Source organism: Onychostoma macrolepis, chromosome 06, assembly GCF_012432095.1.
Source record: "Onychostoma macrolepis isolate SWU-2019 chromosome 06, ASM1243209v1, whole genome shotgun sequence".
In the NCBI taxonomy this organism is placed as follows: Eukaryota; Metazoa; Chordata; class Actinopteri; order Cypriniformes; family Cyprinidae; genus Onychostoma; species Onychostoma macrolepis.
Window position 1 is genome coordinate 25,613,716 of NC_081160.1, and position 27,868 is coordinate 25,641,583.

The window sequence follows — 27,868 nt, forward strand, 5'->3', positions numbered from 1 at the left end:
TCCACACACTGATAAATTGAACATTTTATTTGTGGGGAAAAAACAAGCAAAATGCACCAATAGACATATCTACTGGAAGCAAGGGAAATGATGAAGCATCTAAAAGCAAAGTCGTGCACATGCCAGAAGTCTGTTGAATGTTAGCATTGTATTAGCTATAGACAAGGAGCAATGATCAATTAAAAAATTAAGAAAGGCAATTAAAATGTACATTTACAAGTTAAATGAATGAGCTCCACACAAAATTTACCAATAACAGCAATTAGCAAGAAAACAAAACGGGAAAAAAAAAAAAAAAAGATTCCTTCTAACAAAATTAAAACTTATGCAAAAGGAAACTGTAAAAGCATTTTTTTACAAGACATTGACAAAATTAAGGGAGCCAGGACTATACAGGTACACTGTAATTTCACAAAGTTAACGCTATAGCATATGTAAACAAGCATTCTATATTTGGGTTTCTGACAAAGCTAAAAAAAAAAAAAAAGTAACCATCTTTACACAGTAAATTAAGGTTACTGGTCGTACACAAGAACAGAACTGCTTGCGCGTAAAAAGGAAAGACTCCATTGCCATTCATAGCCTATTACGTTGGCTTTTGCACCTTTTTGAGTTATACATAAGCACAGTTTAAACTCAGCAATTGTTTTTCTCCTCAAATTTAAATAAATTAAAGATACAATTCATTGTTCTTTTTTTCTTTACAATTTTACAAAATTCAGGTAACTGTTTCTGACAGCGGATAAGGCAAGTGAAAAAATGGCTATATTCATACATTTTACGAAATGTGTTAAGCTATACATCGCAAATTCGATGACTTCTGGGGTTAAAATGTAGTAAAATCTCAATAATCTGAATAATGCAGAATAATTAACACCCCACTGATTTGTGATTTGCAAACAACCCCTATTTCGGTTATTACTTTGCATACTTGTGAAAAAAAGAAGATTTTAAGAATAGTGTCCATCTTGAATTGCACTGGGTCAGAAAACAAAATCAATATCAATACAACTTAAATGCTTTGTATCCAACAATCAATACCGGTTTGGTTGGTTAACATCACAAATATAAATCACAAACAAGACACAAGGTTACCCTCGCAAAACAACCCAGTGAAGTCTTCATTCATACATGATGCTTTAATCAGTCTACTCCTGCTAATGAAGTCAAATTCAAAGGTTATTAACAAAAGCAGTAACCTATTCAAAGCATCAAAGTTGCCAGTGGATCAAAATGTCCATTTATCTCTTCATTTCAAAACATACAAAAGTATCTGCAGAGGGAAAAACAGCTTGATGGGAGTTCACTGTAATAATTCTATGCTATTCCAGAATGAACACGCAATACAGTGACAAAAGTCAGTGCTGTCTTTACAGATTGAATGTCTATGATTTTACAAGTATACAAATATTCTGCATATATCAAGAGGACAAGAATTACACATTTGAAATTGATTATATTAGACTTTATTAAAACGTTATATCACACATATGGTAATTACATTTTGAATTATTCATCTGCCTAGCATGTCATCAATATCAAATTCCTTTGGTCCTTCAATAAATAAAACTCATATCATATACACATACTTTGTACAGGTTTAATACAGTTCAAAGGGAAGATATGCTGACTTTGAGAATTGCGGGACCACCAGCTAGACATCTTGAGTTAATGGGGAGCGGGAATATTGTGTGAAATCATGCTTGTGTCAATTTTTCGTGACACTGAAGTAAACAAATTGATAAATGTTAGTGCCGAATGCTTGCGAGAGTTCCCATGCATTCAACGACAGTTCATGTTCAGCATAATGTATCTTATTTCTAGCGCTGGGACTGTTTTAGTAAATACTGCACTGCTCACCATCATCTAGGTTTCTGAAAATAATGGGAAAACATCACAAGTCTGTCTTCAGATTAAAACAAGGCTGAGTAAAACCCTAAGATTAAAATCCGTTTCTTTCAATCAAAAATAACTCGAAAATGCAAAAGTAGTTCTTCAACTTTAAAGGCCTACGCACCTTTGAGACATCAAACCCTTTTAGTGTTTTTACAATACATCATATTTAGACCATGAAGGACAACAAAAGCTGTCAAACAAAATGTTCTGAATCCAACTGCAAAACCAGACGTTAAGCCAAGTGAGCGTTAAGAAAGCTCAGTTCATCTCCGAATGATCAAATCCAAAGCTCACACATCATGCTCGCAATGTCTCCTTGCAGTTTGTGAATCCCAGCTGTCTTCTCCATAACGCAACGGGTGTAAAACATCATCCGTTTAGTATGTTGATGAAACCAGATCTCGGGACCCCCAGTGCACAAATGTTCAGATCAGTCTCGCAAATTGGGAAAAAAAAAAAATCCCAAAACAAAGCAACAGAAGAATGCAGCCTGACACCAGGACACAAATATTTCCATTGTTTTCAGGAGCAGAGGGATCTGTTTCTATAGTGTGAACGTCAGTCTGAGGACTGAAACCATTTCACAGTGTATCTAGCACCATTGTGAGAAGTTTCTCAGGAATCTCCGGAAAAATCGTTTCAACACTAAAGGGGAGCCGTCGGCTTGAGCTACTTTAGCTGAAAAAACTTTGACCAAAAGAAAAAAAAAAAAAATTCTCTAAAAGTAGAAAGACGCAACATAATAAATAAGAGCAGTAATGGTCCGGAATAGTTAATGTCGGTGGTTATTGTGCACAGCGGACATTTACATATATAATTTTTTTTAACAAAACAAAAACGTTGATTCAGCTGCACATCCACGTACAAATATAAAACAATACATACAAGAGTGGGATGTCTCCAGGAAGGGAAAGGAGGGGCAGTTTGCCCAACGGCCCAAATTCACAGTCCACCATGGTTGCACCATTCACACAAACGTGTATGTGTAGGTATGTTGAGTATGTGTGGGTAAGAGGACCGTATGTTCCTCTCTCAGTGGTAGAAATGAATATGAGTTGGCTCAGGGCAAGGTGAGGGGAAATGGAGGCAAAGTACATCCCCGCTGTCTCGACAGCGTCTGTGGTGCTCAGAATGACTCATCGTGCCCGACCGAGAGGTCTCCCTTTGGTGTCGAAGCACGGGATGAGCCCTTGTCCATGCTCTCGGAGCCGGAGCTCTGGTGCTGTTGTTCAGAGCCGGCGCTGGAGGTCACTGTGGAGGACGAGGTGGAGGAGGTGCGGGTCTTCTCCTTAAAGTCTGTTATGATCACTGTGACGTTCCCCACCGTGATAGCCAGCTGCTGGGCTGTGCTCCTGTCAATGTTCTTCAGCTTGGGCCTGTAGATTGGAGACGGAGAGAAATATTCAGGAGGGTAAGGCGACAAAGAACACAATTTAGAAAAAAATTTGGGTGTAAAGATAGTGAAGTAACATAGCTGTATATTCATGACTTTAATTTTTCAAATGAAGATACAATTCATGTTTCATATTTATTCTTTGCAACTTTATTATCAAATTTATTAAAGCAGGTAAGGCAGGTGAATGATGAAAAATGGATTCATTTATATATTAAAAATTATGTGGGCTATACACCGCCAAAGTTTGGGTTCAGTGAGATTTTTCAGCAAGGATGCATTAAAGTAATCAAAAGTGACAGTAAAGGCATTTATAATGATAGTGAAGATTATGAAGATTTATAATGAAGATTTTTTTTTCAAATAAATGCTATTGTTTTGGCCGTTCTATTCACGAAAGTATCCATGCAGGAAACATTCCATTTATCACGGTTTCCATAAAAATATTAAGCAGCACAACTGTTTACAATGATAATCACAATAAGAAAAATTATTAATTTCTTGAGCACCAAATCAGCATATTAGAATGATTTCTAATGAATAATAGACTTTTAAGTAACATGCTGAAATTTCAGTATTGCAAACAGGAATAAATTACATTTTAAAATACATTTTTAATATCATAAATATTTCAACATTTTTAATAGCAAAAATTACACATGTATTTTTGACCAAATAAATGCAGCCTTTGTGAATGGTATTGCATATTTTAAATAAAAGATTTTAATATAAAAGATAATTATTTTATAAGATTACATAAACCAGTAAAAAAAAAAATGGCTGGGAAACCCCCCACCACTAAAGATTCTCTCTGTGCCCATCCATTACAATGAGGTTTCAATGGTTAGACAATGCGGGGCAAATCCTACCTTTCACCTTTCACAGTATTTGCATGATTTTGATTTAAATGCAGAAAAGGACAGGGATATGGTCATTGCATGCAAACCATGTTTAGGGGACAAACACTTGTCCACAGTAAAAACAGTCCACCCACGCAGCCTTTAATGCAAAAGACAAAAGTAACTAACCTAAGTAACAACATAAAACTAAGTTACTTTATTAGTGCTAACACTTAGGAGTAACATTCCCTAAACACTGCTTAGTATTCAGAAATTTGAGATGAAAAGATGATTTTGAGAAAATAAGGCCAGGTTCGCATTTCTCAAACATCAGAAACCAAGCAAGCATGCAAAGACTAACAGAGATCAGCCAGATTAACACTCAAAAGCATACATTTCAAAAGTTAAACATCACCAAAACTGACATTTACACAAAAAACCCACTACTAAATCTTTCAAAAAACGGAGACATGTTTCCAGGGTTGTGTGCATGGCAAAAGCACAAAGCTAAATCTCATTGATTGGCATTAGCCTCAGTTGTTAGTATGCCTCCAAGACAATGTGACACAATGAGCTCTGCTGGCAGAAGCAGACAGAAACAGAATGGTGGGACGGCAGCCAACAGGGCGTGTGTGGGAGTAAACGGTGCTGCTCATTTGAGATCAGCCCACGACTCGCTCATTCAGAGAGAAAGAGACAGACACAGAGAGAGAGAGAGAGAGAGAGAGAGAGGCATTTGTGAATCAGAGCACTTTCTACAGTGACGTTCGTCACTGCTGTCTGCCAGCTTTGTTCACTGTCAGAGTGACTTACAACACATTTTTAAGCCAGACCTTCAACTGCAGTTATTATTGGTACTTTGGGTACCAGCATCTGATCAGCACCCTCAAAATTCTTTTTAAAACGATTTAAAAATCGATTGGTTTACCTCAGAATCGATTTATATTTAATTATTTTACTTTTCCTAAGAGGTGGTGGGGAGAAGTTAGCGATGTTTAATTCCAACAGAGGGCGAAACGTATCGGTGTGTTCGACTTGAAGCAGCACCATGCAGACGATCAGCTTATGACATGTTAATATGATTCATAGCATATCTCTTTTAAAGGTATAATCAACTATTTTCCATTGTGTAGTCTTTAATAAGCAAAGAAGAAAAGAAAAAAAAGAAAAAAAATCACAATAAATTGTAATATCGAATCGCAATAGTGACTGCTAAAATGTGTTTTTTTTTTTTTATTGTGACAGTCTGTATATTAAGTGTATCGTTCAAATTTTCCCATGGTTATTTAAAAAAAATAAAAATAAAAATCGCTACACACAGCAATATCAAATCGCAATACTTGTAGAACCGAAATTCTTTTAAAAAATAAAAAATAAAATAATTTGCAATACATATTGTATCGGCACACATCATATCCCATCCCTAATATTTTGTCAGCATTCTTTGATAAATAGAAAATTCAAAAGACTTGAAAAATAAATTCTTTGTAAAATTAGGCATGCCTTTACTGTCACTTATGATCAAATTAAGGGGTTCTTGTTGAATAAAAGTATTAATTTAAGAAAAAAAAAACAATATACTGATGACAAACCTTTGAACAGTTGTGTATCTTAAACTAAGTTGATATACTATTAGTAGACAGCAGGAATGTGTAAAATGTAATGGAATTTTGGTTGACTGGTGGGCAAGTCAGTATGTAGGTATTAAGTAGAAAAGGAAGGCAGGCAGAGTGAAAGAATAAGTAAAACAGAACAAAAAAAAAAAAAAGAAAATATTGCATTTACCATACCAGGCTTTTTAACAGTATTAGCCAAGAACAGCCTCAATTCAACTCGATGGGAATTTCACAAACATGATTTCATTTTATACATATTGTGTTCAGCAGCACACATTAAAAGAACTTTACAGTGGAGAGGTAGAGGATCACAAATTTGGCTATGGAGCTAACTTTGATCAGGGTTTCTCTCAACAGCAGATTTGTCATTACAAAATACAGTGAGCTGCTGTTGCTCCACTCCACTCATGCTTTGTTGCTATATGATCCTGTAATCACTTCAAAAAAAGATGAAATACAAAGATAAAGATGAGATACCTGGAGATGTGGGAGTTATTGGTCTTGGTTGTGGATTTGCCAGACTGAATGCTGTTTCGTTCACTGGGTGGGCTTTGATGGCTGTCTGACTTGGGTCTGTGAAGAGAAACTTTTTTGGTTACTCGTTCCATAAAGCAGAAAGTCAGAAGTTTCTCACATTCTTATTGGTGACTAACGTACTTGTTCTTTTTGCTGTTGGGTTTCTTGGTGATGGCTGGGGTGATTTCCTTCTCTCTGTCCTTCTTCTCTTTGTCAGGCTGCTCCTTCTCAATCTTGTCCTTGTCCTTGTCCTTGTCCTTGTCGGTGTGTTCGGTGTCATGTGGATTTGTGTCAGGACGCTCCCCCTCGGCTCGATCTTTCTCAGGCCTCTCAGGCTTTTCCTTCTTCTCTTTCTTTGGGGGAGGAGGAATGGCGTACTGCTGGGCCACCTGCTGTGCAACCAGCTGGGAGTTTATCCGGGGTTTCCTGTGGGGCCAAACAGAGTTGATAGTGAGTATCAGAGCGGCACTAACTCCGCTGAAAACTCTTCACTTAACTGCTGAGCCTGGAGGTCATAGACAAGTACAAGTTCAAAATATCTAAAGCCTGAAGTAAATGTAACATATCCTTTTCAATTAATGTTTTAGGTTTAACAAACCATTGCTTTTACAGTAAAATACAGCTTCAGCAGAAATCTATGGTGAAATGCACTCAACCAGGATATACAAGTTAAAACATCACTTCAAATTATGCATGTCAACAGAAGACTAGAGTGAACAAAAGTATTTTTAATTTTAAAACCATTAAACAGACAGCGACAGTTTTATTTGGAGCAAACTTAAATTAGGTTAGCAACATTTAACCAGAAACTCATTCATCTAGAAGAGATGAATAATCACTAAACAACTGGAAAAAGTTAGATGCAGTTATCTACAGCTCAAACAACATGTATTTTTGTTTTTGAAAAACCACCATCCAGTTCACTTAAGGTACCATTCATGTAGCAAAAACTATGTCAGACCAACTTACTTGGTTAAGAAAGTATGCATCATATAATGTAATAATAATAATGCACAGTACCAAAACACCATCGCACGTCCGCACGTAATCCACCTCAGCCAGTCTTTACACAAAAACATTTTAAAGCACAGATTCTGTGGATTGTGGTGAAGACATACCTAGCCAGATAAAGCCCTCCGCAAGCATTTCAGTGACTAAAACCCTTTCACTGGTCTCCTGAATGTGATGATGGCCCATCGCCAGCTGTGTGGGTCTGCTGAATGTGTAATCTCATTACTCTACTCCTTTAATAAATGGCTGTGAGGATCATAGGGTGGGACATTTGCAGCATGTCATTGTCATAGGGACTAATCAGATTAGCTAGAAGGTTTGGCCTCATTTGCTACAAACCGGATAGAAAGCGGTTTTCAATCTGGTAGTCCTCTGAAACAAACAGGCCCCATTAAAACACACACAGAGAGGGAAAAGTTTACTCAAAAAGGTCAAAAACATTTTTTTAAACACACGCATGTATGTATATGTATATGTATATGTATATATATATATATATAAAAACATATAAACTCTTTACAGTCAAGGGCTGTCCCAAAAAAAAAAAAAGAAAGCCTTAAAAAGAAAATACGACTCGATTACAAGTGTAATGAAGCACTATGATAGTTTTGCGTGAGAAAGAGACAACCATATCATATATTTATCTCAGGTATTTATTTACTCTCTGATTTCTTTATGCATTTAAAAGTTTGAAACGAGCTGTTTTCACAATCCACATTGTATTTTTTAAGTAAATAAAAATGTTTATAGCAGTGTTTTAGAAGAAAATACTATTTCGGGTTTTCTAATTCAAAATATCATGTTTAATTGAACGTGTTACTTGCCCTTTCTTTGTAATTATTTTACTAGCAATTTCAGAGTATAAACTGTTCATTTTTGTTTTTCAGTGTGAGAACCGTGATCACAAAAAAATGCAAACCTGAAACCAAGGCTGAGAAGAATCTGCACAATATTCACCTATTCTCACATGCATTATAAAAACACCAGGATTAATATTTACCAGGTACGAAGTGATTTCTAAAAATGAAAATGAATTTCTTTACTAGGGGTTGAATGGATCATAGTTGATCTGTACGGACCAGGACCCACGGTTCGGCACACATGTGATTTGCAGATTAATTGCATACAAATAATAAGCTATAACTCTAAAGTGTTATATTTTGCGTTTTGTCTTGCCAATTTACACATTACACATTTTTTTCTGTGCACACAGCCGTACACACAGGCACATTTCAGACAGGCATGTTTATGTATTTTCACGCATAAAATTATGCCAAAACACCCATCTCAGAAATCACTCTCAAACGCAGATGGTATTAAGTGAACGATAACAGCTTAGAAAGAAATCGGAAGTGTATCATTATATTGGATTTGTACATCAGGTCTTAAAGGGACAGCAGCAAATAAATACCTGCTGCTGTCTGTGTCTGAGACCTTATATTATTTGTAACTTTGTGTTTATCTATGCTTGTAATTTGTGTATTTTTTTTTTTTTTACACTGACTGTTCACTTGCCTTTAATCTTGTTTGAACTTTCTTAGTTAGGCTACTAGTTTTCATGCATTGTGCATTGTAATAAATGGAAAGCAGTTACACAAGAAAGTTAGTAGTTTTTTTACTAGCTGATCCGAAAAATGATTAAGACCCACAATATGAGCCAAAAAGTGAGTTTTGTGATCCATTGTAACCACTATTCTTTACTAATGCATAGTATCTATGTAGTTGAGGAAACCATTCTTGCGCTTCTATGCTCACACACACACATTCTGTAGCGGTGGAAAGACAGGCAGCGGCTGCGCGCTGGAGGCTCTCTCTCCTCTGCGCGGTGTTGAGTTAATTAAAAGCCGAGGGGCTGTGTCTGAGATCTGAGGCAGAGCGCCATGCAGCCTGAGCCAGCTCACGTTCCTCAAGCATAATGGCCAACATCTGGCAGCAGCTGGGGGTAACAGAGGATTTCAACTGATCATGGGGGAAGAGCCGAAGCCCACGAGTGTTTTTTGCTTTGTCTAAACATTTAGACTTGGGAGTCCTCTTCACCTCAATATTTTAGATCGGTCACAGTTGCGAATGTTTAGCTGTTTACATTGTGGTTAGATTTCCAAAACTTATGAATGAAAAATTAAGGCCAGATACACTACGTAAGTGCACAAACATGCTCAGCCAATGCATTGCGCTGTGCCGTTGTATGGACTTAACCAAATTTTAAGTCAAATTTCAGAAAGCAATGACATAGGAAAACAAGTCTAAACAGCCTGTCGCAACAAGCTGTCACTAGAATCATGTCATGCTGTGCCTATTTAGGAGTGTAAGTGGTCATAGAATATTAAATGAATAAGAATACAATATTGAAGTACTGACAGAAGACGCTCTAGTGATCTATAAGGCCCGTTGGTCCTGTTGATGTCATCCAACTCAAACACAATAGATAAAACAAACAGCTGTCTATCGGAGATTTTAAGAAAACCTGTGGCCCTTAGATAGCGATGGTATCTTCACTCCCTATGACTGATGGGAGACACAGCCGCCTTTCTCACAGAGACCAGCCAATGAGAAGCCAATCAATCCCTCATAATGGGGAATCATGTTCAAGAGGCCAGCACAACTCCAATCAATACAACCTCTGCGAGGAATCTAGATGAGATTCAGGGCCCGCTGGCAAAGGATACTGGAGAGCATCTTTTACAGCATGTGGGAATAGTGTGCATTGGGTCTGCGCTGGTCAAGGCAAGAAAAACAAAGATCAGGAACTAACACACTGCAGAATAACAGAAGAAAAGTAAACAATTGAAAAAATGAAAATATACAAAGTTAAATTAATGATATACAGGAAAAATTGCCAGTCCAGAGGATGAAAAAACATCATGCCATGAGAGGCAATAGAGGACTAAGCCACGAGAGGTCATGCATTAAAGTGATTTTTCCATGGTTTAGTGTCTAAAATACTCTTTACCATGATAGAAATGACTGTAATGTATAGCTTCTTATGGCTTATTGCCTTCATTAATGGTAAAAAGAGTGATATACAGTGGGTACGGAAAGTATTCAGACCCCCTTAAATTTTTCACTCTTTGTTATATTGCAGCCATTTGCTAAAATCATTTAAGTTCTTTTTTTTTCCTCATTAATGTACACACAGCACCCCATATTGACAGAAAAACACAGAATTGTTGACATTTTTGCAGATTTATTAAAAAAGAAAAACTGAAATATCACATGGTCCTAAGTATTCAGACCCTTTGCTGTGACACTCATATATTTAACTCAGGTGCTGTCCATTTCTTCTGATCATCCTTGAGATGGTTCTACACCTTCATTTGAGTCCAGCTGTGTTTGATTATACTGATTGGACTTGATTAGGAAAGCCACACACCTGTCTATATAAGACCTTACAGCTCACAGTGCATGTCAGAGCAAATGAGAATCATGAGGTCAAAGGAACTGCCTGAAGAGCTCAGAGACAGAATTGTGGCAAGGCACAGATCTGGCCAAGGTTACAAAAAATTCTGCTGCACTTAAGGTTCCTAAGAGCACAGTGGCCTCCATAATCCTTAAATGGAAGGCGTTTGGGACGACCAGAACCCTTCCTAGAGCTGGCCGTCCGGCCAAACTGAGCTATCGGGGAGAAGAGCCTTGGTGAGAGAGGTAAAGAAGAACCCAAAGATCACTGTGGCTGAGCTCCAGAGATGCAGTCGGAGATGGGAGAAAGTTGTAGAAAGTCAACCATCACTGCAGCCCTCCACCAGTCGGGGCTTTATGGCAGAGTGGCCCGGAAGCCTCTCCTCAGTGCAAGACACATGAAAGCCCGCATGGAGTTTGCTAAAAACACCTGAATAAGATTCTCTGGTCTGATGAGACCAAGATAGAACTTTGGCCTTAATTCTAAGCGGTATGTGTGGAGAAAACCAGGCACTGCTCATCACCTGTCAATACAGTCCCAACAGTGAAGCATGGTGGTGGCAGCATCATGCTGTGGGGGTGTTTTTCAGCTGCAGGGACAGGACGACTGGTTGCAATCGAGGGAAAGATGAATGCGGCCAAGTACAGGGATATCCTGGACGAAAACCTTCTCCAGAGTGCTCAGGACCTCAGACTGGGCCGAAGGTTTACCTTCCAACAAGACAATGACCCTAAGCACACAGCTAAAATAATGAACAACTCCGTGACTGTTCTTGAATGGCCCAGCCAGAGCCCTGACTTAAACCCAATTGAGCATCTCTGGAGAGACCTAAAAATGGCTGTCCACCAACGTTTACCATCCAACCTGACAGAACTGGAGAGGATCTGCAAGGAGGATTGGCAGATGATCCCCAAATCCAGGTGTGAAAAACTTGTTGCATCTTTCCCAAAAAGACTCATGGCTGTATTAGATCAAAAGGGTGCTTCTACTAAATACTGAGCAAAGGGTCTGAATGAAGGGTCTTTTTTAATACATCTGCAAAAATGTCAACAATTCTGTGTTTTTCTGTCAATATAGGGTGCTGTGTGTACATTAATGAGGGAAAAAAATGAACTTAAATGATTTTAGCAAATGGCTGCAATATAACAAAGAGTGAAAAATTTAAGGGGGTCTGAATACTTTCCGTACCCACTGTATAATAGTGTTGTCAAAAGTGCCGGCTGCGATACCATTCGGTACTGAAATTTTAAAAACATTCATTTCCCGCTAACATTTGAGCGCTGTTGAACAGATTTTTTAAAACGGACATTTTTAAAATTTCAGTACTAAATGGTATCGCGGTCGGTACTTTTCACAACACTAATATATAAATATTTAGTTAATATAATAAATGATATAAGTTTTATTTAGGGCTGCACGATATTGGAAAAAAAAACAACTCGCATTGCGATTTTTAGCGATATGAAAAAAAAAATATTCAATGATTGGGGTGATTTTGTAGGTGAGTAAATCAGCATAGGAAAAAGCAAATTACAAGCATAGATACATATAAAAACAAAGATACAAATTAAATAAACAGTGGTTTGTATTTTTAAGGCAAGTCTAACAGTATTCAGGTACAGAAATTGAATAATCAAATGTAAAATAACACTGCATAGTCTTCACTGTATAAATTAAATCTAATAAATCTGTCTCTAATAAATCAAGTGATTTTGATTAACATGACTAAGAAAGCAACAGGGACATTAAACTGCTGTTATTGTTATCCTCTCTCTCAATTGTTTACCTTCACCTAAGACATAAGCAACTGTTTTTTACAAGGATACTTGCAGAGACATGCATTTTGACAGTCTCGTGCATGTGTCATTTCAGGCACAAATAGTAGCGGAAGTGAATGGAATTCAGTGTATCTGTATCTGAATCTGCATGGCTCTCAACGTGTCTACAGTGAATGTGAGCGGCACGATGTGACGCGACAAAATACGATAGAACCCATTAGGGCTGTGTGATTAATCGAAATCGAACCGCAATCACGATTGAGATGTTGCGATTTTACTAATCGCAAAGCCTACGATGTGGACGCGATATTCTCTGTTCCAGATCAAACGCAAATGCATGACTGCCAGCCTTGAGTGACAAACAAAAAAAAATAAAAACAGAAAGTGCGAGAGTGGGATTATGGCATCTACAAGGTCAGATCAATAGTCAGGCAAAGTAATACTTAAGAAAATGTTATGTAATATGAGATAACTTCGGCTTCAAAATGACAGACACCGAACAAAAAAGGTTAATTTGCAAGAGCTGTGCCACAACGCAAAAGAGGTCCCTTATCGGTTCTGCTTTTAGTACTGGAGAATAAAATATACATTTTCTTATTTGTTTTTATTAGTACATGAACGTTATCTTACACCTTTTATCTCCCCAACAGATTCTAATTTGAAATAAGTTTATAATGCATGTTCGCTATTCCCAATTCAGAAGACCGCACACACATGCGCCTCTGAATGCTTCTCATACTCGCTCCTCTCTGCCCCACGCGGCGCATATCCCGCATCTCACGGACGAGCCATTTACACTTGCCGCACACACACAGCTTGTTTCGTGATGCTCATTTATATTCACGGTCTCACGCCCGGCTCTGCACCGCAAGTCTCTATACGAGCGCATCTGGCAGTATGGACGAGGCTTGACGCACGTGCGCAACCTGTGTCAACTCGTGCCTGGCTCTGCGTTTGAAACAAATGTAAATTCAGTCTAACTGCTTTGCTAATTTCACTTGGATGAAATGAAACATTCATCTTTCTGGTGAAATTAAGTAAATTCTGTAAAAGTAGTAATACCATTATAATCTTCCCTGCTGGAAAAACAATAGAACCCCTCCCAAAACACAATAGAAAATGTAATTGATTTAAGGGTTATAATGGGAATTGTATTGGTTTTAATATAGCTAGTGTCTACTGGCATTAGATGGATTCTATTGGTGGGATGTAATCTGGCAGATGGGAACCAATAGAACAACAGTAATTCCTATTGCAATAATGCCCAAAACACACTACAAAAACGAATTTTTAATGGTTTTAATGGAAACCATAAGAATTTCTGTGATGGTTTCTATTTTTTTTCAGCAGAGAACAATACCCATACTGTGCTGCACACTATTGACAATATTGAGCTGAAGCTTGACTTCACAAAATTTAAATAAAAAAACAAAAAATAAAATAAAATCGCAATTATATATTTTCCCCAAATCGCACAGCCCTAGAACCCATTATAATCAGTGATGCTGTGAGACTGTCTACACTGGATGCGGTGCGACACGACAAATCCCCGCCAGTAAACTGATGCTTCGTTCTATTTATAACGTACTGACACAAATGATTGGCAACGGTCGCTTTGTCGCGTCCAGTGTAGACAGACTCCGTTCACAAGGCGCACTTAAAAACGTGTGGAAAAAGCCAGCTACGCTGCTTTCTCCTCCTTTCCAATGCACTCGGGAGCTTGCGCTTTCGTGGCATCTGCCGTTGCTAAGAAACCATGACCTATTCTCTCCTCAACGATGCGTAAGTTTAAAAATGGACATCTCTGTACAGCTGTCATGTCTGGTGTAGACATGGTGTCTGTGTTTGAGCAAAGAAAACGATCAGTATAGTCCTACTAAACATTGCACATCCTGCGATGTGACTATCGCGGATGCGCACATCGCGATATCAATGCTGAAATGATATATCGTGCTGCCCTAGTTTTATTCTATTTATAATAGTTGTTGTTATTATCTGATAGATGTCACAGGCATCTGCCAGTATCTATGAATTATAATGAAAGTATTTTGGCAAAATTGTTACAGGTTTTAAGAATTTATTAGCTAGTTAACAACAACTGTATAGATCCTAATCAGGTTAGATACCATAATTAAATTTAATGCGGATGAAAATGAGTTTGTGACCTACAATCTTTACAATGGCATGTACTGTATAAAAAGTTCCAAATCGTGTAATTTTCACAACTCCCAATTTTTAAAAATGTTTTATGGAGTTTTTGTCTTTTGAAAGTTTTTTAGAAATACGTTTCGTCAGCATGTTGTTAAACAACAGTACAATCCACTGAACGCAGTGTACTTCTATCCTTCATGGTCTCATTTTCATTCCTGTCAAAAATAAATATGGCATTACCCTGACTAAGGTTTATGAGAACAATCAGTTCATCACACACCAGTACTGAAAGCCAAGGACAGTTGCATCGCTCAGTCCATCACCTGTAGTACTTTGAACACTGGGGAATTCGCTCTAATCCTGACCAGGGATTTGTCAAAAGTGCACGATCCTCCACTTAACAGGTACTTGGCTTAGTTCACCTCCTGAGGGGATCCAGAAATCCCTTCCAACTTGTGGTTAGCCCAGGAGTCTAGCGCCGGACAGGCCCATGATTGATTTGATTAACCTCCCCTCAGTGGATCTCCTGCCACGCGGGGAGATTTGTATCAGGGGCAGTTCAGCAAGACAGAAACAGGCCAAGCGTTTGAGCAATGAATCAGTGCCAGCTGTAACTCAGCCACGCAAGCTCACTGGCATGTCAGGACTGCTGTCAACACTCCCCGAGCACGACAAAAACCACACAATATATTATTTACTGATCGACACATGACCGCCTCATCACAACCTCGCCCTGTTGCCTGGGACTCGTGCATGAACACAGATGGCATCTCTCCAGTGGGAAAAGTGGAACGGCACACAGTTTGAGATGGACACGGACCAAACTCACATTCACATTAGCGAAGAGACGTCGCCAAGTCAAGGGAAACCTGAATGAAGCTGGATAAGAGATGTCATTGTGGTTGTTTTGGAAAACCATACTACTCTTACTATGGATTAGTCAGGGCATATGCCACATTTAATTTGGCTTGAATGAAAATGAGGCCGTAAGGGACAATGCACTCTTGTGTGCTTCGGTGTGTCCATCATTTAGAAAACACAGAAAACATGTGCTGGAAAAATTACACATTAAGACAAATATTCCAAACTACTGAATGGACTGCATCTCTCTTCCTCACAGGCTTATTTTCATTTGCATCAAATTAAATAATGCTTCTGCAGTATATAGTATGTTTACTGTGCATAGTACATTTCCTTTATGCATAGAACATCCGGTTGACCTACATTAGACAAAATCTGCAGTACAATATATAACACTGTATCCCACAATGCAATGAAATGCACTTGACTTGTACTTCCATTTACAGTTTGACCAATGAACTGGAAGAAACATAAATCATGATTTACTCTACAACATCTCATTTAATCTGGCTCTAAACCCAAGAATTTATGCAAAAATGGATTAAAAATGTGAAATATTCATATTTACTTCCAGAAGCTAAATGAATGCCACTTGATGAATTAAATATGCAATGTGTTCCAGTTTACCAACTTTTACTGTGCTGTAAACAGCAAGTATGACGCTAGTATTCCACTCCAAACATAGTAGTGCTCAACAAGCCCTTGTTGGACAGAAACCAACATGAGCAAAAGGAAAACCTCAGATTAAACCAATTGAAAATGCATGAATCATTAAAAATCAGAAACCCTTCACAAACTTCAAGATCCAACAGTCACATTGCTGCACAAGATCTGGGCCCAGCTGCAACAAAACCCTTAAGCTAAGAGAATTTGTTTTATTTAAAACTAAAGGTTATCACAAAGGGTTGTCTTAGCTTAAAGGGCTTTGTTGCAACCGGCTATTGCACTTTTTATGCTGTATATTGAAGAAAAAGTTACTTGGATGTAATCCTATTATTTTTCATTACGTTATAAAAAAAAATTAAAAATTCAAATGTACATCTAGAAAATGACCAGTATATTTGATGTAATATTGAGTGAAAACAAGCCTTGGTCTGAAAAGACCCCCACAGTGGCATGTGTCACTTTAAACTGATGCGCTATAATTAATAACACCGCACATGGAGGCTCTTTAATTCCTGGAGTGGTTGGCATTTCCGCGAGATTCCGGTCTAGGCTTCAGTTACACAAATGTTAGCGGTGCAGTAAATTACAGCAGTGTTAAATGAAACAGATTGCTTGTAGAGGCAAGACAGAATGAGAGAACGCTCCAGTGAAGAGAGGCTACAAAAAAAGCGCTCAATTAACACAGCTCTCCATTTCAAGTACAGCATAACCAGGCAATCATGGTCATTGACTCTTTGCGTTCTATGGGGGCACAAAGTGGCCTGGAGAGAGGACAATCAGGTCAATGGGATACATATCTGGTACTTATGCATGGTACTGGACTAAGGCTGTACCTTTATAGGCAGACTGCAATCTAAAAAGCAATCTGTTGTCAATTAAAGGACAAGGCTAGTTAAACTGAATCCAGACTCTCTACTGAGCCTACGGATTTAATTAAGCTCAGATGGAGGACTCTGAACGAGAAAAAAAAAAAAGCAATGCAAAGCACTCATATTTGTCCTGAAAATATGCTAAATTTTTTAGACATTTCCTGACAGCGTTCGTGAGATTCTCCACTAGATTTAACATCACTCGCCTCTTACATCACGACAAACACGACAGTTATGTGCAGTGACAGTTCGCGGAGCGCCTTGATCCTCTGGCGTAGCAGCATTAAGCGTTTGGCTGGTGGGGGATGATGAAGCTGCCATGTGTGCGCGTGTTGAACAAGCTCTGGGACCGGGCTCCCATAAGCCATCCTACTAAGCGATTAGTGGCTTTGTGCCTGCTGTACAGAACGGATAGCGAAGAGAGCACCTAGAGAACAGGCCCTGGGTTCTTGTGCCGTCGCTCTTGACTGGGTGGAGGACATTAAACATTCATCTCCACCTTCTGGAGGGACTCTGCCCTCTCTCTTCCCTGAGGAAATTTCTCTCTGGGGAGAAGATCTCAGCTGTGGTGAAAAATCTAACCATGATATCTAACTGCTATCTAACTTTCAAATGGATGTGAAATGCAATGTGAAAGCGCAGCAGATAGCAGATAGCTGATAGCGTAGAAAAATAAATGAAATAAAAACCATCAACTAGTAGCCTAAATGCAATCTGCTGGCTTTTTTTTTTTTTCCTTTCCTGCATTTTGCACTTTTTTTTTTTTTTAAGTAGCAGAAATCAGAAAATGATTATCACCCTCAGGAGGTCAAACTAAAGAATACATGAATTATTTAGTTTTCTATTCATTTTATACATTAACATTTCTTAATGTTTAAAAACACAAATGTCACAGACTGTTTAATAGACATTAAATGAACACCAAAATAAATTAAATTGGACAAAAAGATTCAAATTCATTTAAAAAATACAAGAAAAATGTTTGCAAGTAACAACACAAACAACGGGTTTGTTCCTTAAGTGTCCTTAAAATGTTCCTTAAAATGAAGAAATATGACTGGCATTTTGGATTTGGAAATCAGGCACAGACTCTGTGTGGGCCTGTCTATAACTAGCAAAAAGGAAGCAATAGAAATAATTTTCTCTAAACATCTCTTTCTCTTTTTGATCCATCCAAGAGAAGGCTTCCTGTGTTGTCTGACCTTTCACCAAAGGAAACCGCACTATTCCCCTCATCACTCAGACAGCAAACCAGGTGTAGTGTTTGTGTTTCACACATAAGGATCCATCTATCAGCAGAGGCTTGCCATGTTTCTTTTCATATGACGACCTGATAGAGTGATCCCTTTTCTATCCGATTCACTCAACCTTGTGTGCCACCTTTGCCTCGGACTGAATTACAGGTCACTTTTCGAATCGGTATGAACAAGCTAAAGGCTGTGCAATATGCACCCTATTCAACACAATTTATTGAATATTTATGTCTAGACTGGCCTGCTCTGCTAAACTAATAAGGCGAAATGCAACAATAAAGCACTTTTTGTTAAGCGCTCAAATAGAAAACCACATCTTGTCGCTGAACTGCTCCTTTGTGATTCACTTTTGCACTGAGAGAAAAGTTTCAATACTGATGTACTCCCACTTAACTATCTGGAGACTGTGGGCCTACAAAGTATTTGAACGCTGAAGTCACACTTAAAAAAAAAAAGTGACTGCATTAAAGAGAATAGAAATAGTGCAATTTAAAGACATTTCCGAATTAATTTTAATAAAGTATTAAAACAACAGACAAACTGTATTTGGAGGCTGGTTGTTTACAATTAATTTTAAAAAAAAAATGGTTCTAGCAGCATTTGTTGATGTTGCTTGATTTGGTATATTGCATGCATTTTCCAATAGGCTTGCTGTTGTAAAATAAAACCTTCACATGAAGATTTCACTGAAAAGATGTTTCCCTCACCATCACCTTCATACGTTATCTGCGAATCCATGCACTTACTGCTCTGAAGAATTTCAATATGTCATAGAAAAACACATCAGCAAGCAATATAGTAAGCTGACTAATCCTCTTAGCACTAACATCTATACACAAGCAGAGCTGCAGATTGTAATGGCTTTATATTTCCTCCGGCAAAAGCATATTCCAGCTCATATCAAGACTAGCTGTCAGTCACGTCGGCTTCCATTGTCTGCCTTACCATCTTCATTAGCGCTCAGCGCTGCAGACTACAGCGAGGCACAGTCCCTCAATCGAAACGGCTTCAGTTCCTACTCAGTTAGCTGATTAAGTGTGGTCACCGAACGTCACTGACTGTGGTTACGTGATATATGCATGAGTCAGGCGAACGGCTGCCTCCTCTCCTCCGCTGACTGAATGACATGCGGCGGGTGAGGAGGAGGAGGAGGACCGCGAGAGTTGAAGGAGGGTGAACCCAGTGCTTCCCTGCGCTGGGTAATGATGTGCTCCATTCTGCCTTCCCTCTGAGAGGCTCTTGGCTGAGTGAGCACATCCCAACAGAGCCGTCCATCAAACTCAGCATGCAGTGGCCCACAACCCCCTCCTCCCAGCGCACACACGTACAACACGCACACTTGCTCACTCACGCTCTTGCATTCATTCACTCTCTCTATTCTTTTGGTGCCTTTTTTATCTCCTCCCTGGTGCCTTGTCATCTGCCTCCCTTCAGAATCACACGGCCAGCAATTTCTCTGTTGCTAAATCACTTTCATGCCAATTTCAGCCCACCCAAACACACACACACACACACACACACACACACACATTTGGTTCAAACTTAATACTAAGCGTCAACATATCACCAGGGCAGGGAGGATGGTGTTCAGCGGGGTCGAAAAAGTCTAAAAATACAATTAAAATCTGGGATTATTCAAACCCATTTAAAAGTATAAATCAAATTTAAAAAAAAAAACTACAATAAAATGTAAAATTACATTAAAAATAGATGCATTTAAACTGGTGGTCTCAGACTTTTGGATCTCACTTCATACAACACAAGAGATGTACATAGAACTGCAGAAATTCAGTATCCAAGTTAATTGCTGACTACAACATTTTAAAACAACATGTTCAGTACCTGTTGGTATATTCTGCCAAACCCAAATGACAAAATTGCCAGATATTGTGTGATAAATCAGCCTGGCTGATATATTAACCTATCACTACTCAACACCTCTATTTGAACTCTACAAGACGAAAATCCCATCTGTGTATTCCGATCTTTCTCATTTTCAGTGAAAGACGACTATTGTGCTCATTCGCTTAAATGTCTACAATCTCATTAAGAAGTTTTAAACCCTCAGTTCACACACTGGTATAGATTAAAAGCTTATTCCAGTGGTTTAAAGCAGGTCTAAATGCTGATAACTGTGGATAAGCAAAAGTGTGTCACAGTGTGTTTGTAGAGGCATGGGAGAATTTGACACAGTGTTAGCACCGCCTGATTATGTAATTTCATTATCCTCAACAGTCTGCACTCAAGCAATGGCGAAGAAAATTACTGGATTGTAGGGCTGGGTAAAAAAATATCGATCTCTCGATATTAATCGATTCGCATTTTTACGGAACGATATCGATTCTTAAATCCCAAGAATCGATTAGTCTAGTCTGTTTTCAGTTAATGGAAGGAATGCTGAAGGGCACTTCCCATCCAATATATTGCAATAAGCATTGTGCTTTAATACTTTTAATATGAAACAAAGTCTCAGATTTCAAATTCTGTCCATTGTATTGCAGTATTCAAACAATAAATGCCGTTTGGCACTGTTTAATGTGGAGTGACAGATCACTGTAGTGCCTCGGTTCAACAGACGCGGCAGCGCGTAGCGTATGTGAACCTATCATCTCCTCCACATTAATACCAGTTTCAGCACGAAATAAACATGACTAAACATCCGAAGGCAAGTTAAAAGAAAGAGTACAACTCTACAATCCGTATCTTGTCTCATGTAATCGCTCAATCAGTGTTTCAATATTATAACGGCTTGTAAACAATGTCACGTAACGTCATATTTACCTACAACATATTCAGTGATCATAAACGCATTAGTCAGATAAAATAAAAAATAAAGAAAAATAAACTGTAGAGAGGTGCATTTTGCTAAATATATCCATTATATAACATTCATTTACTGTTCTTCAATGTTTAATTTATGTTTGAATAAATCCATCAAGTTATGACTGCCACCATTAGGTTTATTTTTCAAAAAAAACTAACTGAAGTAGAAATATTATGTAGGCTAATTGTAACTATTATTTTAAAAACTTCATTAAGTGTAATTTTAACAAATCAGTCCATTTTAACCTTCAATATTATAGTAATGTAGTACCAACTGACTCTCATGTATATTTTACAGCATTAGTTGAGAGAATTTTTTTTCCTTTGGAAAATTTGGCATGTACTGTACCTGATATATATCCAAAATAATCGATATTGAATCGAATCGCAAGCTTGTGAATGAGAATCGAATCATGAAATGTGTCAAAACCCAGCCCTACTGGATTGTAAATCTCTGCTTCATCAATTACACACCAAATCTAAGCCATCCTTGTTGATTTCACGAATCAATAGTGTCAACAAAATATTGTGTTATTCCAAGCGGAACAAGGCATTTAAAACCTCAATTTCCCATTGAATCAGGAAAGAATCAAATCAGCTAAACAGATCTATGAATTTATGCGCCGTGACATACTTTTAATATTCTATCTGCTTGCTCTATGTGCCTACCTGCACATGACACATGAGAGAGATTGTCAACACTGAAACTCGTTGAACATGGAATGTTGAAAACAACTCAATTTTGATTCAGTGACTAAAACTTTTCAACAAGGTATCCCTCTGCAAATTCAATGAAAGGATTCTGTAAAAAGCCATAGTAAAAGATCTGGTCTGGCCAATCAACAGAAATACATTAAGTGGCAGCTTAAACTATGCCAATCAGTAGGTCTTGTTTTCTGTAAACATGCACACGACTGATCAACTACTGAGCATGTGATGCACATAAAAGTAAACACATTTCCCTTTAAATATAAGTATATATGCTACTGTAGAAGCACTGAGAGAGCCAATTCTGCAAGGTTGCACACTCACTGCATACCATCTATATCTGTAATGTGTTGTCCTGTGTATGCTTTATCAATAAACAGAATTTTTAATAATTTAATAATCTAATATGGATCGCTTCAGAACCGCAAAGGAATTGCAATGCATCTGTGAATCAATTTTCCCTAACTCTACCACTGAGTGTGTTAAAATATAGAAAGTTGAAGAAAACTGGACAAACACAGAGACAAACACCGAGAAGAAACTGAGAGGGACATTTAAAAGGGTAAAACTTTACAATAAGGCTCAGTTCATTAAGTTAATGTATTAGGTATCATGAACAAGACTTTTACAGCATTTATTAATCTTGGTTAATGTTAATTTCTACATATGCTAATACACTAATGTTAATTTATACAACTTGATGTGTTAATGTGTTATAAACTAACATGAATTAATGATGACCAAAAGTATAAATTACCATTACCCTACATTAATAAATGTTTACAGACTAAACATTCTTGTCATGCGTGAGCTTTAAAGGACTCAAATTGACATTCAAAATCAGATTTGCTTCATAGAATTTGGTAAAAATGTTTCATGTGGTTTTGCATTTGATTAGCCTATCGATTTTGAAAAAAGGAGGAAAAACTTTGGCTAGGACCTGGCAGGGAGCTTCAGGGGAAGTAAAAGTACACCTGTAGCCATGCTGAAGATAAAGGTAACGCAAAGGCCACATGGCACTTCCCCTAGATCCGGCACATCAATCAACTTAAGAATCCCCTAATGGATTCTTCCCTCTAACCTGTGGGTGACTGATATGCATCTTGGAACACAGAAACCACGGAATCTGATACTGAAACAAAGTGTCACATTCTTCACTCCTGTTCTCAGGATTCCAATGTAATATTAAAACACGATCTGCAAGGAATGCTGTGTGAGGACATTTGATTTTGATGGGCTCCGAGGAAAGGAGATGGTTTTAAGCTTTACTTGAGGGTTAACTTGAATCCAAAAAGTGCAACCTCACAAATAACATACAGACCAACTTCTGCAACTTCTTACTTATCATGCAACAAGCCCACAGTGATGCAGTACAAATTTCTGCCGGGTTGACAGTAGCATGACCCTAGATAACCTCTACTGCCATGGAAACACAAAGTGAATGAGTCTATGAAGTGTACAGCTGCTTTGTGGGAAAAACAGTGAGAGACATGCCCTCCAGCAAAAATGTCATCCAACTCATACAATCCCGCAAGTTGCGGATACACGAGCATGAAAGCCATACATATAATTCATTCAACACTTCATTAGCACACTGTTGAGCGTCAAATTGCCCAGTTCACAAGTGAACATCCAAACCTTTACGAGGTCTGTTAGGGAGTCAGTTGGGCAAAAGAGACTGTGTTATGCTCAATTAACATTTTTCCCTAAAAGTTGCCTTTAATTATCATCTTAAAAGTCCACGGCAGCCAAGTTCACGCCGCATGAACATAATCGATCAGCTCGAACCCAAAGTGCTCGGGAATCAAATTAAGCTCCGCAACCATCCTGGCGCTTTAAACAGACCTTCTTTACACAACAAAAAAAAAACATGCACTGCTAATCTACAAGCATCCTTTCACAGGGGGGTCTCTGCATTCTTTGAACTCCAAAGACCAACAAAGATAAAATAATTGGTGAGTGGAATGCGTTATCACACCACAAAGACCCATTCATTGAGGGGAAACAGAGATAAAAGGTGCTGAGATGGGAGCATAAACCGCTGCACACTTGTAAGAGAGCGCATCGTTTCTCTGCGAGCGCCCCGCGCTCCCTCCCGTGCACCACTGGAATACATCAAACGTGGACAAGATGGCTAATTAGTCCTCATTACAAAGGGATCCAGGCTTCTTACATCAGCAAACAATCGCATCCATCAAAGCTTGACAGCGCAGATCAAACAGAGACAGAGCGGCTCTCATCAGCAATACCGTGCGATTTCCATTTAGCAGACTGATAGGAGCTGGGCTTCTGCCAGCGAGAGTGAGACGAGGGGTTTCCGACACGCATGGCATCATTTCCTGTCATTACCACGAATGTAACGCGCCTGCTTTCTGCAAATAGATCCATGAGCTGTGCTCGGTTTCGAAGGGAATTAACAGACTAATCGTTATTGACAAATACGCCGTTTTGGAGTGTCTGACTTCTCCCAACACCTCTTCTTTCCCCCAAATGTCAGGAAAGCACTGGGTGTAAAAAAAGCAGATGAAAGGTTAGAGCACGGGGATTACTGCGTGCGGCCGCATATTACTCATAGCTGTAGACACCACATCAGTCAGCTGATGAGAAGTGTTGGCGGGTTCACACATCATAAACACAGTGCAGACCAGACAGACGTAGAACATACGTATCTGAGGATACACAGCCACATTCGCTTACAGGAATATGACCACGATGGCATTTCAGGCAAACCAAAAACATTCATTTGTTGATTTAATCAACGGTTCTCAATCCTGGTTTTGGAGTACCCCAGCACTGCACATTTTGGATGTCTCCCCATTTACCGTACTTAAAATATTACGTACATACTTCCCCTGCGATACAGCATGCAAAATGCAGTACACTCATAAAAAAGGGGGTTTTCACATCAATGCCATTAAAGAATCAATTTAGGGTTCCCAAAAAACAGTGAAGTGAAGAATGTGAAGAACATTGTAACAATCAAAAGAACTTGCAATGGAAAGCTTCTATGGATGTTAAAGTTTCTTCATGAAATACGAAAGTGTCTTTGATGAAGAGCAAAAGAAAGAAAAAAAGTGCAGAGAACTGTAAGCCAGGTAGTGTTAAAGTGCTGTAGATATCAATAAAGTTGTTCCACATGGTTAAATCGTTTAACAGTAGCAATTTTTTGTTGGATGTCATAGGTAGCGAAGGATGCATCTATGCTGCTTTCAAAAAACAACCAGACATCCTGAACTAGGGGTCAAATAAGGGTGACCTCCAAAATGTAGAGACTTCCAGGACAAAGAATGAGAACCACTTGATTAAATGACCTTCGTGAGCACACCTAGACCTGTTAGTGACAGCTTCCAACTGAACAGCACAGACATTAGAGCAATGCAATCATCCAATTAGACAAACCAGAAAGACAACATTAACATCTGATTCTTTGCTCTTAGCTAAACTGACATTACAAATGGGCAGCAGCATGTTACTCTAATTCTTAAATCAAGCAGAAACTGTTTCACTTACAGATTTGTTACAACATAAGTGTCACATCCAGAAGACAGAACAAGAATTTCTGACACCTGATTGACCTTTAAACCGTTTAAACACATTAAAAAAAAAAAGACAAGAAAAACCCAAGGAAATTTGTTTCCTGTTCTGGATCTGAACAGCAAACGTCTCTATAATAGCTTGACAGCACATAAACACACCCAGACATTAAACACCTTTGATCAAACCCAACAAATGCCAGCCGCAGCCTTCAATGGCAAATCTGACTGGAGCCACACATGCAAACACTGCAGCACCGCAACAGCAAGCATGCATGATCACGGAGCTGCAGTCAAAACATTTGCACGCAAATCCACTGCAATAAATTGTGTTCAAGCTAATGCAAGACAAAGAAAGTTTGCCTGCCACTGCAATGACTGCACAGGCTGGCTGCCACACTCAATCTAGCGCCAGTCATCAGACTGAATAAATGACATTTAACTTGCATGAGAGGACTGGCGTTTCGATGAATCTTAAAGAGCAAATCAACAAGTAAAGCATCGAAATCAGCTGCATTAGTGATGAGATCAGGATCGCAATGCTGCAGAAGTCCAGTGTAAATGCCCATACCTGGTAGACGTGCCCTTCCGTACATCACAGATGCTGCATTTGAAGGCTTCGGCACTGTTTCTGAAAGTGCACACACTACAGTCCCAAAATCCGTCGTCCGCTGTCGGTTTGGCTTGTCTTTTTGGCCTTAAAATAACAAAAAATAGCTCAAATTATTAAGGTCAACTTCCACGTTTGCCCCCTAACATCCTACACCTTGACTTATACTGTCTCGAATGCGTTTGACGGAACCGAAGTGGCACAGAAAAGTGACAGAAAATCCGAGCCATGACGTTAGAGGACGGTTTATTAGAACCGGAAAATACTGGAAATAACTTACACGCTAACCAGCTAACTAGCCACGGTTATTCTCCGTAGCTCCTAGTCACCGGGTTTAACAGAGATATAATACACTTAAAGGGTCTATATTGGTGTCCGCTGGCACGGCAGCTAGCGTTAGCCAGCGAGCTAAAGATATCGCGTCGGTGAACGGCGTGAAATTGAATGTCAAAAACCGTCCATTTAACGGCGAACTTCGATTAAAAACCCCGTCCGAAGAGGCCAGGCGTATCCCGTAGGAAGAAAATCTCTTTGTCTGAGAGGCACCGAGTCGTGTTTAGAGTCCTCTGTGAAGAAGAGAAAGCCGCCATAGCTGCGCTTGTTTCTGAGAGAAAGGAGAAACACTCCTCGAGAAAAGCATCGGAATATCCACCGAGGGAAAAAAACAGCCGCGCGGACACCAAAATCGCCTCGCAAACTACCGACTGTTGACGCTTTCTTACCTGGTCGGGCTCTTTTTGTCGCCCATGGTGGAAAGACAGACTCTCAAAAGAGCGAAAAGGGTTCAGTAATTAACAATAATTGTGTGTGTGAAGGTCCGTGTGAGCGTGTATGTGTGCGTCTGGTGGATCCACACAGAGAGAAGCGCTTGCAGGCAGACTCGCCTTCCCCCGACTGACTGACTGACTGACTCAAGGCAGGGCGAAGAGACTGCGGACCCCGTGACTGCGCCGCCCAATCACCGCTGTCGTCGGTTTAAAAGTCTCGCCAGAAATAATCGGCACGGATAGAGTAATAGTAAGCTACTACACTACTCTCCGATTGCCAAACGTAATTAGACCGTGTGCCTGTCGAGGTGAGAGGAAGCAGTAGTGAAAGACTGACTCGGTGACTGAATGACTCTGATGTCAACAGCAGCACCGGGGAGTGTGCGTTGGATTGGGCTGTATGTGGGGAGAAAAGTCAAGTTCAGCTTGGGACACCTCAGTACTGAAATGACTGAAGGCGTTTACTTTGTCTTATGGTTTACCATCTCAAACCATATTATCACTTAACCATATCAAAAGCCAAAAAATGGAAATGCAGGGATTGAATGATCACCTAACTACAGTTTTAAGTCTGTCTTCTTGAAGCATTTCAGTGCAACAAGTTTGGTAGCACAGATTTTAAGTTTTTAAGTGTCTGACAACGGGTATGAAGAAACTTTTACAAATTACAACAGTTTTTCCCCCCTGTAATCGTGACATATAGTGAAACTAATTATCGAGAAAAAAAAAGTTAATGTCACCATTTTATGACATTTTGATTAAAAATGATGACCTAAAAAAAATGAAAAATGAAACATGTATGGATCAGTCATTCATAAGATGGATTTAGAAAAAATGATTTTTCATTTAGTGTGACTTTGAGCTTAAATGCTGCACTTGTGAATGGAGTTTTGTTGTAACTGACATCAGCATATTGACATTTTGTAAGTTATAGCTTTTTTATCTGCTTTGACAAGCATGACCAGAAACTAAATTGTGCCAAAATAAACTGTGGTCTTGTGGAGGATACAAGAAGTCCTGAGTATAAACATAATTTACCTCACCTGTTTCTCTTGGTGTGAAACACGCACCACCATCGCCACACAGCCAAAGACATCACGAAGGGAACACACACACATAACGAGCAGCAGACGATGATATGAGTGTTTTTAGTGTTTTTCAGTGTTTTTCTTATGGACTTC

At 38.9% G+C, this 27,868-nt stretch overlaps 1 protein-coding gene across 2 annotated transcripts; it reads right to left on the minus strand.

Annotated features, from left to right (window-relative positions):
• Positions 1-27,838, minus strand: rybpb (RING1 and YY1 binding protein b). Of its 2 annotated transcripts, none has more exons than XM_058779620.1 (5): positions 27,731-27,838; positions 25,882-26,007; positions 6,402-6,686; positions 6,222-6,317; positions 1-3,272 (listed from the first exon to the last, which is right to left on the minus strand). In XM_058779620.1, the coding sequence occupies exons 1-5, from the start codon at positions 27,781-27,783 to the stop codon at positions 3,023-3,025; spliced, it is 810 nt and encodes a 269-aa protein (XP_058635603.1). In that variant the 5' UTR covers positions 27,784-27,838; the 3' UTR covers positions 1-3,022. The 2 variants fall into 2 exon arrangements, with proteins under 2 accessions (XP_058635603.1, XP_058635604.1); XM_058779621.1 differs by lacking the exon at positions 27,731-27,838 and adding an exon at positions 26,643-27,045.
• Positions 27,839-27,868: the final 30 nt, after the last annotated feature.

Coding starts and splice junctions, on each gene's coding strand:
- rybpb (XM_058779620.1), bottom strand. CDS start 27,783: ATGTCTTTGGCTGTGTGGCGATGGTGGTGCGTGTTTCACACCAAGAGA. Junction 26,008..27,730: donor TTTCACACCAAGAGAAACAG/GTGAGGTAAATT, acceptor TGTTATTTTAAG/GCCAAAAAGACAAGCCAAAC. Junction 6,687..25,881: donor CGGAAGGGCACGTCTACCAG/GTATGGGCATTT, acceptor TTGGCCCCACAG/GAAACCCCGGATAAACTCCC.